Raw genomic sequence first — 19,880 nt, 5'->3', positions numbered from 1 at the left:
TGACTTGACTCAATTTTTTCTTTTTAAAAAAATAGTAAATCAGTCTCAAAACAAGATCAAAAAGACTTTTTGGCTGGATATAAAATTTAAAAATTTGGTAAGATGGACAATTTTTGCAGTGCTGGTTTATGGTGAGTTCACAAAGTTTTAACACCAACTGAACCACTGAATCCAGAATTTGAAGTTGAAACATGACCAGTATAACCGTAGTCCTTCAATGAAAGCAACTAGAAATGACCTCTTTAATGAGGTTTGTAGACTCTTGGTTCTTATAGCCCCTACCTTTCTACTGTATGTTCAAAAATGTATGCTTTTGTGATTAATTATTACATGCTTTTAAAGGGATCTCAGACTAGTTGTAACATTYGACGTTWTTTGATAAACATTTACTTCAATAAAAAAACAAGACTGTAAAAGTACTGTAGGTTGTTTAGTTTTTATACATTTTTAAATTATATTTTCACACAAACGTTGCCTCGTTATTTATGCCGCAAAGCATGCTGGGTAAGTGGTAACCCTTAGGTTCTCCAGTGTGAGCTCTATCCAGCTTGAAGGTTAATTTAGGACAACGTCTGACATTTTAAAAGGAACCAGCGCACGCTGACAGAGAGGAGAATGTGGAAATGACTCAGCCTGACACTGACAATAATGATGGGGGATAACAGAGCTGCTTCAAAGAAGGAGAACCTCAGCTTTAGCATTTTAGTTTTTGGATTTAGCTCCTGAGCTAATATATTGCGTTAGCTCCAAGATCTGATGGTTCCAAACGCACAACTCAAACACAGAGGTGATAGAGACCTCTCTGCTGCAGGTCCAAAACTGTGGAATGACGTGCTACTAAATGTCTTCAAGTCTTGTTTAAAAACACCTTATTATTCCCTTGCCTTTGACTCTGACTGAGCTGGCTCRACTGTGTATTAAAGCTCTGATATTTTCAACTGTTTGCAGTTGTCTATTCTAGAAGGAATCTCCTGACTGCATTGAGTTCTATCCATAAAAAGTCCTAAACAGAAATGGTGACAATGGGTGACTTACATCCAGCAATGAGAACCAGATTCTTGGATTGTTTCTAAGAGACTGGATGACCCATAACAACGGACCAATGATAAAAAAAAATACAGAAACATTTTTACCAATCCTGTTATGAAATAAATATTAATTGAGAGAGATTAYTGAATAGTTGGAAACAGGAAAAACATCTATGCTAGTACRCTYCTAAACAAGGCTGCATAGTTACATTAGCCCCAATTTTAGGACTGTTTGGTTGTTTTCTATAGARGTGTGTTTTATTATAGTATTTACTGTGTCTTTGCTTGTCTTGTTTTTTATTCATCTTGAATGCATGTTTTTAACATGGAGCCCTGCTAAAGATGATTTTCTGTCACCTTTGGGACAGACAATAAAGTTTATCTATCTGTCTGTCTGTCTGTCTATCTATCTATCTATCTATCTATCTATCTATCTAAAAAAATGGAAAATCTTTAGCCAAGCTAAACCTTCAGTGTGAAGCTAAAATGTTCCTGTGGAGTTCAACAAATTGTTTTYTTCCATTCAGGGACCTCAGGGACCACAGGGAGTCCAAGGTGAGAGAGGACCAACAGGAGAGGGTCTCCCTGGACCAAAGGTGAGCGGGTTCATGACTTGTATGTCCAAAGCTCCTGGGACAGTCAGTATTACCTGAAAAACTCTTGCACTCAAAGCATGTTAACAGCTTCACCRTTCGGACAGAGTATTCACCCAGCCACCCTCTGACCTCCACACAGGTCCCTGTCAGGGCTGCAGGTTCTACGGCGCTGTGACGGGAAATTGAGARCGTGTAGGGTTAGGAGACGATAACATATGACAGAAGTGGCATAAATCCTCTTACAGCAGCTGCTTCCATTACCTCATGCTCCTGCTGTCTATTGATTGACCCTTGCTGGAGGAGATGAGAACATCTCAGCTCAGAGATTGTCTGGGGGGGGGGGGGGGGTGGGACACCTCCACATGTCAGATGGTGACTCAGACAGAGGGTAATAACAGCCCATTAAAGAGTCTGTGGATTCTCAAATGAACACTGAGCACCAACAGAACATCATGTGTGGACACACTCACTCTGCTTTGGTTTTTTTATTAGTTGTTTATAAAATAAGCCAGAAGCATTACGACTTTTGAGRGTCTAAAATATAAAAATTGAAGCAGCATTCAGACCTAACTCTGGCACCTATACGTAAAAGTCCTCTTTCTTTCAACGTGTCTTATTATCAAAGGTAGTCAGATATTCTGAGTTTACCTCTCTTAACAGTTTGTCAGATTGTTGTCATGATCCTCCTGACAGAACCTGACAGAACTGTTTTAACTCAGATTTCAGCTCTGTCCTCAAATGTTTTCRGGGACTGAGATCAGGACTTTGTGACTAAAGAATGTGAACTTTGTTGTTCTGAAGACTCCAACCTTTCACTTCCTGTCTGATGTCTTCAGATATTGTTGGTGTTATTGTTCAGTAAACTACGTCACGATGCTGCCACCTCCGTGCTTCACAGTCAGGACGATGTTCTCAGGATAACAAGCTTCCTCCTCTGTCCTTCATGTGGAGCCATGGTTTTAATGGTTCAGTTTTAGTTCTTCAGACCTCAGGACYTGTCTCCAGACATTCAGGTCTTTGTCCCTGTGTCCATTTACAAACTGTCATCTGTATTTGTTACATTGGGAGACATTTCTTCATTCTCACTGAGTGGCTTTTCAGTCTGTGGTGCTCCAGGACTRGTTTGACCCTGATCAGCTTCAGCAGCATCTTCACAGGATCTGCAGAACTCAACTCCTTCCTGAGGAAGGGTATCGAGGAACATGGAACATATCACCTTCCTGAGGGCTAGGATGGAGCATGGAACATGTCTCCTTCCTGAGGGGTATGATAGAACATGGAACATGTCTCCTTCCAGAGGGGTAGGATGGAACACAGAACATGTCTCCTTCCAGAGGGGTATGATGGAACACAGAACATGTCTCCTTCCCGAGGGGTGTGATGAAACATGGAACATGTCTCCTTCCTGAGGGGTATGATGGAACATGGAACATGTCTCCTTCCAGAGGGGTAGGATGGAACGTAGAACATGTCTCCTTCCAGAGGGGTATGATGGAACATGGAACATGTCTCCTTCTCGAAGGATATGGTGGAACATGGAACATGTCTCCTTCCAGAGGGGTATGATGGAACATGGAACATGTCTCCTTCCTGACGGGTATGATGAAACATGGAACATGTCTCCTTCTCGAGGGGTAGGATGGAACATGGAACGTCTCCTTCCCGAGGGGTATGATGAAACATGGAACATGTCTCCTTCCAGAGTGGTATGATGAAACATGGAACATGTCTCCTTCTCGAGGGGTATGATGGAACATGGAACATGTCTCCTTCCTGACGGGTATGATGAAACATGGAACATGTCTCCTTCTCGAGGGGTATGATGAAACATGGAACATGTCTCCTTCCAGAGTGGTATGATGGAACGTGGAACATGTCTCCTTCCAGAGGGGTATGATGGAACGTGGAACATGTCTCCTTCCTGAGGGGTATGATGGAACGTGGAACATGTCTCCTTCCAGAGGGGTATGATGGAACGTGGAACATGTCTCCTTCCTGAGGGGTATGATGGAACATGGAACATGCCTCCTTCTCGAGGGGTATGGTGGACCACAGATTTCACTAACTGAGAAATAATCTGTGATTTTGTTCAGTTTTTGAATCAAAACAAGGAACAACAAAGATCTTATCAGTCACACGCAGGTGAGCTGGCTCTTATGAACTCATGGGCTCAAGAAAAATGATAACACAACTCATTTCTGGCACACTGGCCTTCAGTTTGACACTCTAATTATTCAAATCATTTCAGGAAATTGTTGCCAGTAGAGTTTTCAAAAAAATTGATTGTTTAGAGTTTTCAGATTAGTTTCACCACAGAGCTCAGGTTTCTTCAGAACTACTTGAGGTTGATTTTATTTTTAGATTTCGTTTGAAATGTAATTCTTCATTTAATTAAATGTATCATTTGCCTTGAAGCTGTGTGAGTCTAAATACAAATCAAAACCACACAGAGGTTTTTGTAATCACCAAACATTTTAGTTTGTAATGACTGAATAGGATGTCTTTAGGTTTTACTAAAGCTAGTTTACTACAACTAGTTCAAATTTACTGAGCAGCCTGACAACAGAAAGTAAAATTCAGGTGAACATTTTAACGACATGTGCTCTGGACCGTCGCCTGACTCATCTTTTAGTGCCCTTCTTTAAAATGCTAACAGTTTCTACRCTAAAACAAGATGAGGGTGTTCCTCCCATGCTGCAGATTAGCCTCCAGCCTCCTCCTTCTTCAGCAGGTTCGGCTGTAAACTCACAGCTGGCATTCTCGCTCTAAAGCAGCGTTCCTCACGTAATGTGCCCTGACAAGCTTCAAATTTGCAGGAGTGCAGTAGCAYCACATCATTACCACCTCTGCTTCGTGCTCTGATCCTTGAGATAAGACAATAAATTTAAACTCCTGGAAGATAATGTGAAAACGCAGCATTTCAATGCGAATTAATGAACATCTGTTTGTGAAATGGTATCCATTACCTTGGATGGAAACTGGTGAAAAGAATAAATATCTTCAAGAAAAACAATCCTCAGTCMAATCTTCAAAGCACAAAATTTGTATTATTTATGTATTTTTAGTGTATTTAGGTGTCTGTAGCCTTTCTGCCTCTTCTCACTAAATAAAACAGATCTAGAGCTGCAAAACATCATCTATCCAATTTAGCAGCTGCTTTAATTTCATCCATGAAGTTAAAGCAGCAGCTAAGAAAATGACAGTTTTAAATGTAAAAAGTATCAATTTACAAAGAGCTCCCTGCGGATTAAAGAGTCTCATGTCACAGTTTACAGATCTCTTTCCTTTCCTAAATTAAAATCTGCTGCTAAATTTAAGATCATGTCTAAATGGAGGAGAATGTTGACTATAGTGACCTCTAGTGGCAGATTTTCAGATGGCAGCAAACTTAATCTMCTTCCCAAGTCTCCTTGTCCTGATATCTGATGGTGTTGTTACAGCAGGACAGTTTTAAAGAACATTAGCTGTTAGATTAAATATTTACTGATGAGGCTGGGAAACTATTTAACCTATTTCTCCTCAAAACGTTCATTTCAAAAGTAGGACCCTAACCCTGACAAAAGGAGTGAAGGTGAAGCTGTAATTTGTAACTTTCTACAGCTACAGATGTTTTAACTCTGTGAACTAAAGTAGGATTCTGTGTTCAGCAGAATAGGGCAGTCTGAAATTAATTCTCTACCTTCTGATTCATTGAAATCTACTATATCTTTTATCCCACAGAAAATGCTGTGAGCATACATTAAGACCAACTGGCTGTGTTTATGGAATATTACATTAAACTAAAATCCTTCAGTACCTGGTAAAGCATGGTACATATTTGTGTCTTCACTTACTCTCCTGGTTGTCATGAGATTCATCTCTGTTCAGTAGAAGTTWCAATCGCTTGTTTATTTATCCTTTAAAGGGCATTTTACACACACTCCTACAAATACAAAAAGTCAAAGGAAACATCSTAATATTTAGAAAATTTGGCATAATACACGTGATTTTACCAATTTTGTCACATAACTGGCATATTTTTGGTTGAACTTGGCATGGCCAAAGTGAAACAGGAAGTGATGTCAAAGGGGAATTCCCTGGTCTTTGTTTATTAAAACAAGACTCTTTTCACCTCTCCATGATAGACTGAAAAAAAATATATCGTTATCACGATAATGTGAGCGTCCTTAAGATTGTTGGAAGGGTCGGCACGATTATCTTGCCATAAACCCGGCATTACATGCAGACACCCTTTGACATCACCTCCTGTTGCTGCATGTGCAAATATCTCAACAACAGTTCATCTCAGCTGTGTAATTTCTTCTTTTTTTTTTGCAGCAAGTTATTATTATCCAAAAATGCATTTAAAATTATCATGAAAATTTGTTGTCATGGGCACTTTAAAGTACTGTTGTGTTGAGTTTAATAGTAAGTAGTGGTGAAGTTGCTAGTGGCGTCCCAATGCCAGTATTTTTACAAGTACTCATACAAAATGCCCCAAAACATAGAATTAATATCAATACCAGTTTCAATACRATTACGATACTTCATTGAATGTGTTAGTTTCCATTTCAAGTGAGTTATTTGTCAGTCCCATGTAATGTACACAAGTCAAAAGAAAATCTTATCTGTTATTTCTATTTATTTTAAAATAATGCAACAGTATTTATTTATCATGCTGTATATTTGATCTGATCCAGTCAGATGGGCTATAGGTCTATAAGGAAAGAGAGCCTCCTTTAAAAGAAATGTGCTTTTAAAGTCGTTTTGTAATGTTTAAATTCTGACTCAGTAAGTACTCTGTATCAGTGAGTACCCAAAATGAAGAACTGATACTCAGTTTGAAAAAAACTGGTATGGAGATACCCCTAAATGTTGCTCATTGCTACTAATTGAACACCCTCCCTCTGATATGAGAATCTGTAAAACAGGTTTTCAATGGTTCAGAGATTACTGTTAGAGCAAAGAAATGTGTGATCAAACACCATGCCTCTACTTTCTGTGCCATTTTAAAAACAAGGACAGCAAACAGCCTCCCTTCCAGTGCTGCGAACACAGTCTGCTGCAGTCTGAGAGCACTTTTTTATTAAACTTTGTCTTTTGTTTGTTCATTTTTCTGCATTTTAGTGTATCCTGCTCACTCAGAAAGAGATGGAACGGGCTGATTTCAAAAGAGGACCCAAATGCAGGAACTCAGCAAAAAGCCATAAAACTAAACACTTTTATTCAACAAATGAATACCAAAGACACTAAAAACCTGATGCAACGAACAGCTGGCAACTTGGACCAGAATATTCTGAGAGTTAATGACTCTCTCAGACCAGGTGCWAAAGCAGAGGTGCTAAAGATGAAAGCAGCCATTAATACCCTGYATTTTTCTAGGATAATAGTTTTCTAAATTTAGGTGATGTTCTCAAACYGACCGTTTACCTACAAGGATATAGGTTTAATTAACTTCCTCCATTAAACTACTTCATCAAAACACTTAATATTCTCAGATTTTTTACTTTAATTTTTAATATCCTGCATGCATCTTTTTATATTTATTTTTGTTTTAAATAGGACTAAACCCAACATTTCCTGAATCTCATTTCATCAACACCACATTTTAGATTTATATCAGTAAAAATAACTGTCCTTTTTGTGTTACCTTTGGTTGTTTAGCTATGATGGCCATCTTCAATCACGTTGAGTCCAAAAGTTAATTATCATTTAGTGAACACTTTCCATTCAGTGGTTCGTAAGAAATTTTGCTAACAGACATGATCGCCCATATATCATGGTGATGGGTGATAAAAAATACTTTTAGATACTAAAACAGAGATCAAAAGACTTGATTTGACCAGAAATTAAGCARGAACTCGTCATTCGCTCGTAACAGTTTGATTTATGTGAAAATCAGATTTCCTGAGTATATAACCAAGATTTAATGTTTGACTGTACTTTTATCAACGCTGCACATGCTTCAGCTTTGCCACCACTGTCAGGATATGTCTTACTAATATTTCAAAAGTCAAACGCAATAACTTCTCTCTCRGCCTTCACAGGGCGAGCGAGGCTTCGAGGGGCCGCGGGGGCACCGAGGACAGCCGGGCGCTGGAATTAAAGGAGAAAAGGTAGAGACTATAAAAGAGGCGCCTCGCTGCAAAGACTTCACAAAGAACCCAGAAAGCTAGAAAGCTAGAGTCTTATTGTGAAGGGAGGGGGGGCCAAAAGTTGCCTGAGCCACGGATAAATGCAGCGAGCGTGGTGTTATGTAGGAGGTCAGAGTCTGGAGGTGATGAATCAAGGCTAAAGCTTGAATAGTGTAGGAGGACGGTGGTTTTATGGCTGGGCGTGATGAATGTGGGAACTGACACAGCCAGACTTCACTGTGGAGGTAAGGGCTGAATTTGTCACAATGTTTTTGCAAATCACTGCCTTAAATCACAGATGTACACAGTGGGGGAGAGAGAACTTTCTGGACGTGATCATTTGTCTCAAATATAAGGTGTTTATAAAATTATTATGACTGAGACAATGACTTTAAATTTAAAGTTCATGTTGCTTACAGGCTTACAGCTCAGAAAAGCCTTCAGGTGTTTTCCATAATAAATCACCACCTTCCAGCTGATGCACCAACTATGAGCATTTATGCACTATTATCATCATCGCTGAGCTCTGTTTTTATGTGAACCTACAGGGSGATTTTGGCCCTCCAGGTTTTCCAGGGGTCATCGGCCTCCCTGGAATCGGCATTCAAGGAGAAAAGGCAAGTAGGAGTATCTACCTTCCAACATGTTTGTGTAATAAACACACATTCACTGACAAAAACAGGTCATGTGACTGRACTGTATTGATTATAGGCACTGGTGGGCAGCACTAATGTAAAAATTAGTTCCASTAYCCCTAAAACACTAACTCAAATATTTAGGTCCCCTAATTCTAAAGCACTAATGCACTGAAAGTTTTAYCAAAAGTTAATTCTAAAGCACTAAAATAACCCAATCAGCCCGTGAACATTCTCCAACAAACAACATGAGTCACATGTTGTCATGTTGCTCTCTGAATACTCATTATTAACATTCCACAGCTGTGTTTGGGTTCATATATTGTCATCTAGTGCAGAGGTTCCCAAACTTTTTATCTTCTGACCCACAAAATATTCATGGCAAAAACTTGTGACCCCAAATATTACTGGTCTGAGTACACAAACTTTGCTAATAACCCTAAAAACAAAGGCTACACAAATATAAATACTTATTTATACTTATTTTGTGTTTTTGTAATAATTATAGGGAAAATATTACATCACCAATTATTTTATTACACTTTAAACTGATTTCTGAAGTGCACTGGTTCCCAAACTTTTCAGCTTTTGACCCACAAAATAACAGTAGCAGAGACCTGTGCCCACAAATATTTTTGGATGAAATTGTATCAGGTCAACTAAACATGGGCATAGTAACAATATTTATTATTCTACATTTATAAATTTTAGGCAACTAAGGCAAAAATGTAATTAATTTAGAAAATATTTTCAAGACCCCACCTTGATGCTTCAGGACCCCACTTTGGATCCTGACCCCACTTTGGGAACCACTGACCTGGTGGATCAGTGACACACACATATGAACAAAATGTGTGACAGTTTTAACCATCAGCTGTTAACATTAATGTTGATCAATAACGTTTATAGACCTCAGTTAGTGCTTCTAAATTTAGCAAGTGCTAATCCACTAATAAATTTTAAAATTAGCAAAAGCCCTAAAGCACTAATCAGGAAATTAGTTCCCCTATTAGTGCTTTAGTGCTTTAGGGGAACTGTGCCCACCACTGATTATAGGGTTGGGCAATATTGGCAAAAAAAATTAATCACAATTAATTGTGGTATTTAGCCGACAACGATTAATTTGACGATTAATCCCCTGGAGTCCCTGGACACCCCTATTACATAGTCACATGACCAATTTAATGGGAAAGATTTGCTCTTTATAAAAAATCTGTTCCAAATTGTCTGAAAATTACAGATTTCAGGCTATACATCATATTTTAAATTGTGTTGATAGATAAATAAATTACAGAACTTTATTTTTAATGTTCGTCATATTTGAAGTGGAGAGGAGCACCAAGCAGACTGACCAGAGTAATCCCCAGTCAGTCTGCCCGGTGGCATTAATTGTATCAATCGTCAAGTGCCAAAAAATAATCGATTAATGTTTTTCTGACAATTATTTSCACACGATACGATTATGCCCAACCCTAGTTGATTATGACACCAGATTTACTGGATAACAGAGTTGGCAGTACAGGCACTCTGTTGGTCCTGTTCAGGAGGACCCCACCCCTTACCTCAMGCTTGGATAAATGGACCCTTATATCTGGAATCTTCCTCTGTTGACCCAGAGCTGTTAGAACCTGAGGTCTGGTATGAATTGATCACATGTTCAGATATGGCGGTTTAGGGGTCTGTCTGTGCAGATGTCACTGACATTGCTGTATTATCTGGGCCTCCTGGATCAGAACCAGATAACAGTAAAACCCACACCCTTTTCTAAGATAACCTTTGTAGCAMAAATGACCCTGACWTGACCTTTTGACCACCAACAGTCATGTCTGAAAGATCTTACAAGTTAGTGAACTATACTTTAAATCACAAAAGCTGAAGTTTTATTGTTAATGAAGTTAGGTGAATGGAAAATAACTAAATAATGAATAGCAACACACCTGAGTAGATGCTTTGTTTGTTTGCCTTTTTAGAAATTGCAGCTCTTATTAATAGTCAGGTCGCAGTTAGAGTTCAGACTGGAAACCTAGAAATACTGTTTGAAAAACATTTAGAAAACAATAGCAGGGTTTGCTAAAATTACATAAAGCTACTTTGGTGACGTTGGGTTTAATAAAAAACCATTGAAAACAATTCGGTCTTTAGCTAATGTTTAAAGCTAAATAATAGTTAGCATGTTCATGTGCTAAACTGAGTTAACGTCACTGAATTAAAATTTGCCATCAAAATGTTTGCAATAAACATTGGGTTAAGCTAATGTAATGTATGACTCAGTATTTTGGCCACACAACAAGATTATTATTATTTTTTGAATTATGAGATTAAAGTCATAATACTACCAGAAAAGTTGTAATTTTACATGAGGTCCATTTTTCGTACCTGGGTCTGCTCACCTGCTGTGGACAGCCTCCAGAATGTCCTGTGTTAATGTATGAAGTAGTCCCCAACTGTTAGTGTAATAAGRTTCCATCTACATAATGTGATGACTAAACTTCACAACTTTTCAACAGTGATAGACTGCTTCTCATAATATCATGACTTTAAGATTTTATTCTCGTATTACAACTTTTTTCTCATATTTTAATTTTATTTTTGTAATATGAATTTATTCTTGTACACCTTTTTTCTCATAATATTATGACTTTATTCTTGTAAAAAACAAAATCTTGAAGTATGGCCCAYTACTTAGTTGTACTAATGCTAACATTTTGATAGGATTTAAAATCAATGTAGTAAACTCAGTTCAGAACATTAGAATACTAACAGTAACGGTGTTAGACTTAGCTTTAGCATTAAGCAAAGTGTAAAACTAATATTTTGATAAATGCATTGTAGTCAATGTAGTAAACTGAGGTAACTCACGTTAGCTTAACTTAACTTAGCTTTAAACATTTCTGTAAAGTTAGGTCAAATGGTACATTATTGTTAGCAAGCTAACATGCTAAACTGTGTTAACTACACTGAATTGTATTCCTGCTATAAAAATGTTAGCATTGTTRATTTAAATCAGCATCTAGCTCACATCACAAAGCTGCTAGATTGTCAATAAATATTTTATTGTAAACAAAACAAATGACTAATCTAATAATTTTTCTTCACTTAAAAAAATTAAATGTATGGGAAATCAACATGGAGGTAACAAGAACGGCCATAAGGACCATTTTAGCTTTAAAGGGGCAATGTTATGTGTTTCTCAAGCATACATTTAAATTCTATACCATAATAAAGTAACTATGTCACCTTTAGTTGTTATAAAAATGCTACTTTTATGTTTAAATAAAAAATAAACTCTTCTTCTCATCATTTCCATTTCTAAACACCTTGAAATTGGCCTCCGTCTCTTTAAGAACCTCCTTCCGCTTCTGCCCCACCCATTTCAACATGGGGGGTGCTGTAATGTGGAAACTCTGCGTACTTTACTTGGCATCTGAAAATACGTTTCCTCAAAGCTATTTTGAATCTGAAAATGGCTGTGCTGAGATTTTTTTATCTTTATTTGAACAAATGATAAGTATACAACAAACAAATTAGTGAAGCATACAGAACACAACACTTACATGAACAAAACAGCCAGGAGGATTAATTAAACAAAGATATGCAAAGAATTATTACATATAGAGATCGTCTTAAGGGCCTTTTCATTAGAAGAGTTTGTTATTGAATGAACATATACTTCCACATCCTTGATAAAATGAAGAAAACAAAGTTTTTTATGACTAAATTTACATTTATGAAAGTAAAATTTAGCCAAAATAATTAACAAGTTTATTATAAAAAAGCATTTAGCGTCCTTTCTATAAAAAAACGTTTAGCATTCTTTGTGCTGCGCTGAGAAGTAATTTTGGGAGCTCAGCAGATAGTTTCACTTTCACTTTCAGTTTCACCAGTTTGCTTTGTTACTGCCAGCCTGCAGGAGTCACAGGCAGGGTGCYGGGTGTGGGGTGGGAGGTGTGCTCTGTGATGAGGAAGCCAGGTTTGGAGCCCAGAGGTGGAGATGGTCCCCAAAAGGTGGTTCTAGTCCCAACCGGTCGTTTCTGCTCCCCTGCCTGGCTGTCTCAGGACACTACAGGATTTCTCAAACATGCATGAATGAGTCAAAGTAAGACTCTGGACATGTTTTAGATGAGAGGATAACATTATAACATGATATAAAACTCAAAAAAGTTGATTTTACAAGATAGAGCTCCTTTAAAGTTTAGACGGTATGTATCTGTCAGTTTAATTTTCTGAAGCTTTTAAAAGCTTATGAAACTACCCAAACACAGAAAATAGGTATAATGCTAAAACAAGAACAGTTAGACCAAGCAATGCCTTCACTTTGTGTAAGATGATTTAAAAATACYTTTTTGATCTTCTCAACATTCCCTAAGCTGTTGTAATTCCCTTGCAGGGTGTAGAGGGTCCAAGAGGTCCACCTGGGAGCAGAGGTCCACCAGGAGATGGCTTTCCTGGACCAAAGGTTTGTTCATTRATGATGTTAGCGATCAATAAAATCTAAAGCCATCCAACATTTAAACAACTATCTGCTGGTCAGRTAAGGCCAAAAAGATACTGATATCAGCTACAACCATGACTGACTGGTCCATCAGAACAGTTATGGATCCTTAATACACCAACACTGTGATGGTTAATGGTGTGGTGAACAACTGGACCACTTTCCTGTCCTCTTTCTACTCTTGTACAATTTGCTCATATTTAATCATACTGTCCGATTCCAGTGGAAATAACAGTTTGACATCTTTGTCCACTGTTAACAACGTGTAACATTTCCTCACACAGGGAGACCAGGGGCTGCCCGGCGAGGTCGGCGCCACGGGCGAGCGTGGCGCAGGCGAGCRGGGACCCAAGGTGCGTCAAAGCTCAGCGATTAGCAGTCGTCATCCAGATTAAAGTTAAAGATTTTTCAGGCCGTGAACTGACACAGATTTCCATCTGTTTGCAGGGTGAGCCGGGGTCGACCGGAATGGGAGGCTTGCCGGGGTTACCGGGTGAGGACGGCGCCCCAGGACAGAAGGTTGGGACACAGACCTTTTTAATCTCTCCCCTAAATCATGGAAAATGTAAGATCAGTGAACATGTGTGTCGGCGTGCTCGGATTTAGGGCGAGCCAGGAGCTGTTGGACTCAGGGGGGCGGAGGGGGCGCCTGGGGTTGGCACTCAAGGTGAAAAGGTACCGAAGGAACATTTGGACAAACCTTTTAATAAATAAAAGCTGTCAGATTATTAACTTTATTCTTAATGCTGCTGCTCAGGGAGACCAGGGCCAAAGGGGAATACGAGGTTTAACGGGTCCACCTGGTATCGCTGGACCCTCAGGACCAAAGGTAAACCACCATTAGGTTGTAATTGATAAGACAAGAATTTTTTTTTGTTGATTTAACAGTTTTCCTTTAATCTCTAATCAGGGAGAACCAGGAGCACAAGGACGGTCCGGTTCTCCTGGTRCACCAGGACGCTTCATCAATGGACCCAAGGTACTGTTTCAGCTTTGTAGCAGTTTAAAAATAATAACAASTTCATGTTCCTTTTAAATTTTCATATATAGAAGTGATAATTGTGTCTGTGAAGTTACTTTAGGGCCTTGTGTCATTGGAAGCAATTAGCACCTGTTTCACAGAGACGTTGTGATATTAAACTTCACTTTAATCTGACAGAATAAACTTTATTTATCCTTTAAAAAGGGAAGATTTCATCAGAATAAAAGCACATCACCTGCTACTTGTTTCATCCCAGAGTTTTAGGAAGATTTGATACAAGCCGTTTTTTGGTCAAAGCTTGAAAATAAATATTGTGAGGTTTTGCTAAATACATTAGTGCTTAAATTATGTTTCCTAAATGACTCTCAGCTACTACCACACCAAGTTTTAGCTCAATATCAGTACAATTTGCTGATTTATGATCATGTATGTGTTAGGTAACATCAGTTTTCTGTGGCGGRCATCTTGTATTGAGTTACCTCCAAAAGTTATAAGAAGTCAATGATCAAGAAATAATTATTTCAAAATGTTTAATTAAAATCCATCCAGTGGTTTGTGAAATATTTTGCTAACAGATAGAGTTGACATTAGAAGTTATTTCAAAGTTGAAAACAAAAAGAACTTGTGTGAATTATTTTGTGTTTAATTATGTGTTAAGGATCAGTTTAATCTGCCACCACAAGTTTGACTTTAAAAGCTATGAATTTGAATGAAGTGTAGCTATTTTTGTACTTTTTAAGGTTGTTTATCTGAAGCAGTCATCTTGAATTGGATTGACTCCAGAAGTTATCCAGTTGTAGATGTTAATCCAACAATCTCTGGTAGRTTCAATAAAATTGAAATGGCCATCTCATATTAGGTTGTGTCTAAAAGGTATCAGCTGTAGATTAACATACAATAATTTCATTAAAATCCATCCATTGGTTCAGGAGATAWTTTACTAACAGACAGTCACACTTKTGCCAATAAAAAAATTGAAAGATYAKTTAAAGCAGTGGGATCAGCGAAGCAAAAGAAACCAAAAATTGTGTTTTAAAGTAAAYAGATGGAAACGAGTTGTTTCAACCAGGCTTCAGTTCAAGGAAACAGATGATTGTTTCACAAGAATTTCTGCTGAGTCATGTTAGAAAAACACCTTTTCTCTGTAATGTCCCTGACATCGCTGTAATTCACGAGTTKTGCTCATTTTCTGAGAATTCAAGACTCTAAAGTAAAGTCTTCTAACTGTGACGAAGCGTTAGTGTTCAGATCAGAGCAGGAGGTCAGAAATTCAGTTTTCTGAAGATGAGCTGGAATTATTACTCAGCTCTAAAAATTATAGATGTGGGTAACGAAACAGGATTTACATGCAGATAGTTTTACTGTCTCCTATCTGAGCTTTCTACTTAAACAAAAGCTGCTTCGCAAACTTCATTATAACAACTGATTCTCTGCCTGTTTGTTTGTTTTAATTAAATGAAGCCAGTGGAGACAGACCTTCTGTTCAGAGGCAGCAGTCTGACTAATGACCAGCAGGGGGCGACTCCTCTGGTTTCAAAAAGTTTTAAATTCTTTGACAGAAAGTTTCTGGATTTAATCAGCTGAAGTTTGCTGCATTTCTTTTAATATATTATACATGTTGTGTGTGTACACGTGTGTTTTTTGTCACTTTTTTAGAATTTTGTTTGGTTTAATCTCCAACCTTGTCAGGACCGGTGGTTCCCGGTCCTGATGTGGTGAGACATCACTGATGGGTCAGGGGTCAGGGGTCAGGTTTAGAGGAAGGGTCAGAGAAGATGATTCAGAACCTGGGCATTGTGTTGAGACATGTCAATAAAAGAATGACGGAGGAACCTGAAAACGGAGAGAAAACAACAGGTTCAAGCTGGCGATGAACTAAAAGGCRCTTAAAAAATCCTAAACCAAAGTGATATAAACATATAGATCAAAGAGAGCAGGAGGACAAAGGTGATGTGATGAAGAACCACCTAAAATTTGTTGAAGCGCTGCATGTGTGACAGTCAGAAACTAGAAACAGGTGAGCAACGAGAGTGGAATAAAAAATTAAAATGAAGACAAACAAAAGGACAAAACAGGAAGTGGTAAACAAGTACAAACACACAAAACAGAAACTAAAGCTGAACACAACACTAATCCCTAAATACATAAAGACTATGCCATTGTTTTTTACTACAGATTTTGTTTAAAGATGTTTTTTTTAATGAACCATTTTGCTCTTTAAGGTAATGCTCAAATAAACCTTTTTTTATTCGTGGGGAGACGCTAACAAAACTTTATAATGGAAGTGTGTTTCAGTCTGTTAGTTTCATGCATGTAAACCTCTTCTAGGGGGATCCTGGTCCAAGTGGTCCTCCTGGCCCAATTGGGGAGACTGGCTATGGACTTCCTGGTCCAAAGGTAAAAAAAAAAGCTTTCTCTTACAAAGTACAACCAGAATAGAAAGACTATGTGTGCTTATTGTTGGATTTTTAATAAACYACAGCAAACATGTCTCAGCTGAGCAGTTTGGAAACTCAATTAGCAGCTAATGCTAACGTTCTCAAACTGTGGGGTGTGTGGGGGCCTTCTGGGATGGGGGGTGGCATTGTGTGTCACGAAAAAATATTTCTCCAAGTACGAGGTGGGGATCTGCCAATAAAATTTGAAGAACTCCGGCACTGATGCATTCCAGACTGGGTTTTTTGTTGTTTCATTTATCCATCCATCCATCCATCCATCCATCCATCCATCCATCCATCCATCCATCCATCCATCTTGTGGATGGGTGTTCTGAACTGTAATTTCATTGTGCTCTGTACAATGACAACAAAGGTTTATCTTATCTTATCTTATCTTATCTTATCTTATCTTATCTTATCTTATCTTATCTTATCCATCCTCTTCTGTTTTATCCGAAGTCGGTTCGTGGGGGCAGCAGCTTGAGCAGGGAAGTCCAGACCTCTTTTTCCCCAGCCACCTCTTCCAGCTCTTCTGGGAGGACTCCAAGGTGTTCCSAGGAGATAGTCTCTCTATCGTGTCCTGGGTCTTCCTCGGGGTCTCCTCCTCAGGGAGGCATCCTTACCAGATGCCTGAGCAACCTCAACTGGCTCCTCTCGATGGTGTTGTTTTATTCACACAAAAGAATGAAGGACTTGTGTTTATCTTTCCGCTTTAGGGTGATCGAGGAGATCCAGGTCCTGCAGGTCCATATGGTCCCAAAGGAGACGGCTATCCCGGACCCACGGTGAGAAACAGGACCACCTGTAATTACACACCATCCTCCCATGGGTTGAACCCAGTTCTTCTTTGTCTGTATTAGTGGGAAGTTTATGACCCAAAWGTTACAGAATCTGGTCCATATGATCTTGTTGTTCAGACCAGGATCAGGTTTCCATTGTGATCACTGAGGAAAACTTACAGTCGATCACAGCCTTTTGTTTGTTTGTTCTTCAAGGGCCCTCCTGGTCTGCCTGGACTTCCAGGAGAACCTGGTACAGAGGGAGTGGGTCTCCCAGGACCAAAGGTGAGGATGTCCAATGTCAAGATACAAATATTTGCTAAAAARAAGGTGATTTAAAATTTTGGTCGGACTGCCCAGCACTAATGTGACAGTCCAAGGACTAACCCTGTCCAGGACCTGACTCTGGAACAAGAGGAAAATGAATGGAGGCCTACTAGAACCCATAACAATGATGGAGCTTTGTTTGTTTTAAAGGATCTGTTTAGTTTGATTTGATTTGATCGTGTTGCTAAAATGTTGAATAACTGAGAGGAAACTGCAAACAGTGTCAAAGAAAAAGTTACAAATGTTTTAGGATATTTGTGGTCAAGTGAAAATGTTTGCTGTTGTTTGACTTGTTCAAGGGATAGTTCAGTCAACTTAGAAGAGACATTGTGTCTGACATTAATCTGTAATTACCACATTATTAGCATGACGTCACTCATCTAGCATGAAGTCTGACGAAACAGGCAAAAGTCTTCATTGATGCTGTAATGGCAAGCCAAAGAGCGTCTTTATCATTTTCAGGCTCATAAAACTTTTTTCCTAAAAATGATARACAGAGGAAAAACCATTTGGACACTGGTCCAGTGGAAGCTGATACAAACAAACCAGTTTAGTTTTGTCTTCTTGCCAATTGATGTTTCTGTGGTTGACGTTTTGACACAGTTTGTCCTGATTGTTTCATATAGGGGGATGTTGGATTCCGAGGGTTGCCCGGTCCACCTGGACCTCCAGGTGAAGGTCTCCAAGGACCACTGGTAAATATAAAACTCTTTGAACACCTGAGCACCGACACGATTTCTTTACAAGTTTTAAATATGAAAGACATTTTGCATTTGGAATCTCAAACCTAAAGTAAATGTTTAAGGTTGTAGTCCTGGTTCAAAGTGAAAGTTTAGTTGGTAGAGATACTTCTGGGTTTCAAACAATTGTTTGGTAAATAAAACTAGAATCAGAACTTTAAAACATACGTTTAAAACATTTAACAGTTATTTTCTTTAATTAGTTAGAGTTGCCACAGGTGTCTTCAACTCCTTTTACAACAAAGCTGTATTTGACACTTAGTATCTCAGCTCCAAATGTTTAGGTCTAAAAATCAATTCAAAAAATAAATATATGATCGAATGAWCTTTATTTCTAAAGTGAACTCCTGCACATTAAACATGGGGTTAGGTTAGCAGCAAAATAATGTGCACTGCCAAGAATACAGTTTGAGGCCTCCTTTAAATGATTCATTCTGAAAAATGTTCTTTTTACATTTTAATGTGTTTTAAAATCAACTTTATTGCCCCATAATGGTGCAGCRTGGGTAGTGGGTACTTCAGTGTTTTTTTTTGTGGTTTACAGTGCCCTTAGACGACATATGTTGTGACTTACACTATAAAAATTAGCTGAATTGAATCAAATTTTGTTTTAATTGAGGTTTTTCTTTCAAAACACGTTTATTGAGTATATAGGATTAGTGACATAAGATTTAGCTTTTTTAATACACATTAATAAACAAACCAAAAACAAAACAAAAGAAAACATAGTACACAACACAACATTGGACTCAMTAGGCAACCAGCTGTCCCCTATAAGGTGTAAAAAATGCACAATAAGTTCCCAAATTCCATCAAAAGAGGAGAGTRTGTCAGTGTGTATCATATCCTTTCTGAATACAATGTGTTCACCAGGTTATTAAGCCAGAGATTCTTCTCACTCACTGTTTTTCCCAGTGAGTGAGAAGAAGTTTCTTTGCAATAATAAWACAATCAGATATAAAACACCTTTTTTCATGGCTCATTATCACAACACTATCAGAGATGCCAAAAATAATTGTCAGTTCAGTGGATCAGGATTCAACTGTAAATGCAGAGATTTGATTAAGACTTTAAAGAAACTTTGGTTGTGTTCACTCTGCAGAAAAAAACAAAACAAATTCCAATCTGATCCAGGTCATTTTCATCTGTGAACCTAAACCAGACCCTGAGGTTTTCCAACATGGCCTCAGTCTGAACACTCAGGTGTCAGTGAGGCTGGGGAGCACAGATCCTCCAGTTTAAAGCTCAGYACGTGGCTCATCTTCAGCTACAGGACAGAAGTCCAGCTTCTTCATCTGTTTTTAAACTTTCTGGCTTCATCATGTCCTGATGGCTGAGACACAAACACCTGATGCTAATGGTGGCACCAACATGTTGGATCTGATCCAGACTTTAATTTGTTTTGTTCCAGAAATAACATTCTACTTTTGAGTAGCAGGAAGCAGCAAAATGTACACATTGAACAGAACAATCACAGCAGAGAATAATTTAGTTAAAAACATAGAGGCGTGTCGACGAGGCCCAAGTTAGAAGTTGAGATTATGAAATAATAATAAAAATTAAAATAAAAGCGTCGCTTCATCCCACATCCAGACAAGTCGGCCAGGAGGGGCTTTTATTTGTTCAGGGTACACCCCCACCCCACCCCAACACCCATGCTGACATGAGTGAAGAGTCTAAATCTGCACAGATATGTGTGTGTGTGTGTGTGTGTGTGTGTGTGTGTGTGTGTGTGTGTGTGTGTGTGTGT

The 19,880-nt window shown here is 38.5% G+C and overlaps 1 protein-coding gene across 1 annotated transcript in view; it reads left to right on the top strand.

Moving 5' to 3' along the window:
• LOC106519186 (collagen alpha-1(XXVIII) chain) overlaps positions 1-19,880 on the top strand; it is a 60,042-nt gene that overhangs the window by 25,066 nt on the left and 15,096 nt on the right. Inside the window, exons 14-26 of the mRNA XM_014010747.1 lie at positions 1,556-1,624; positions 7,651-7,719; positions 8,286-8,354; positions 12,760-12,828; positions 13,149-13,217; positions 13,312-13,383; positions 13,471-13,539; positions 13,622-13,693; positions 13,775-13,843; positions 16,175-16,243; positions 17,001-17,069; positions 17,280-17,348; positions 18,017-18,085. Of these exons, the coding sequence (XP_013866201.1) occupies positions 1,556-1,624; positions 7,651-7,719; positions 8,286-8,354; positions 12,760-12,828; positions 13,149-13,217; positions 13,312-13,383; positions 13,471-13,539; positions 13,622-13,693; positions 13,775-13,843; positions 16,175-16,243; positions 17,001-17,069; positions 17,280-17,348; positions 18,017-18,085 (903 nt within the window). The remainder of the gene's footprint in view (positions 1-1,555; positions 1,625-7,650; positions 7,720-8,285; positions 8,355-12,759; positions 12,829-13,148; positions 13,218-13,311; positions 13,384-13,470; positions 13,540-13,621; positions 13,694-13,774; positions 13,844-16,174; positions 16,244-17,000; positions 17,070-17,279; positions 17,349-18,016; positions 18,086-19,880) is intronic.

Source organism: Austrofundulus limnaeus, unplaced genomic scaffold (assembly GCF_001266775.1).
Source record: "Austrofundulus limnaeus strain Quisiro unplaced genomic scaffold, Austrofundulus_limnaeus-1.0 Scaffold72, whole genome shotgun sequence".
Taxonomy (NCBI): domain Eukaryota; kingdom Metazoa; phylum Chordata; class Actinopteri; order Cyprinodontiformes; family Rivulidae; genus Austrofundulus; species Austrofundulus limnaeus.
The sequence above is the reverse complement of the archived record's forward strand: the minus strand, read 5'-3'. Positions and strand labels throughout refer to the sequence as shown.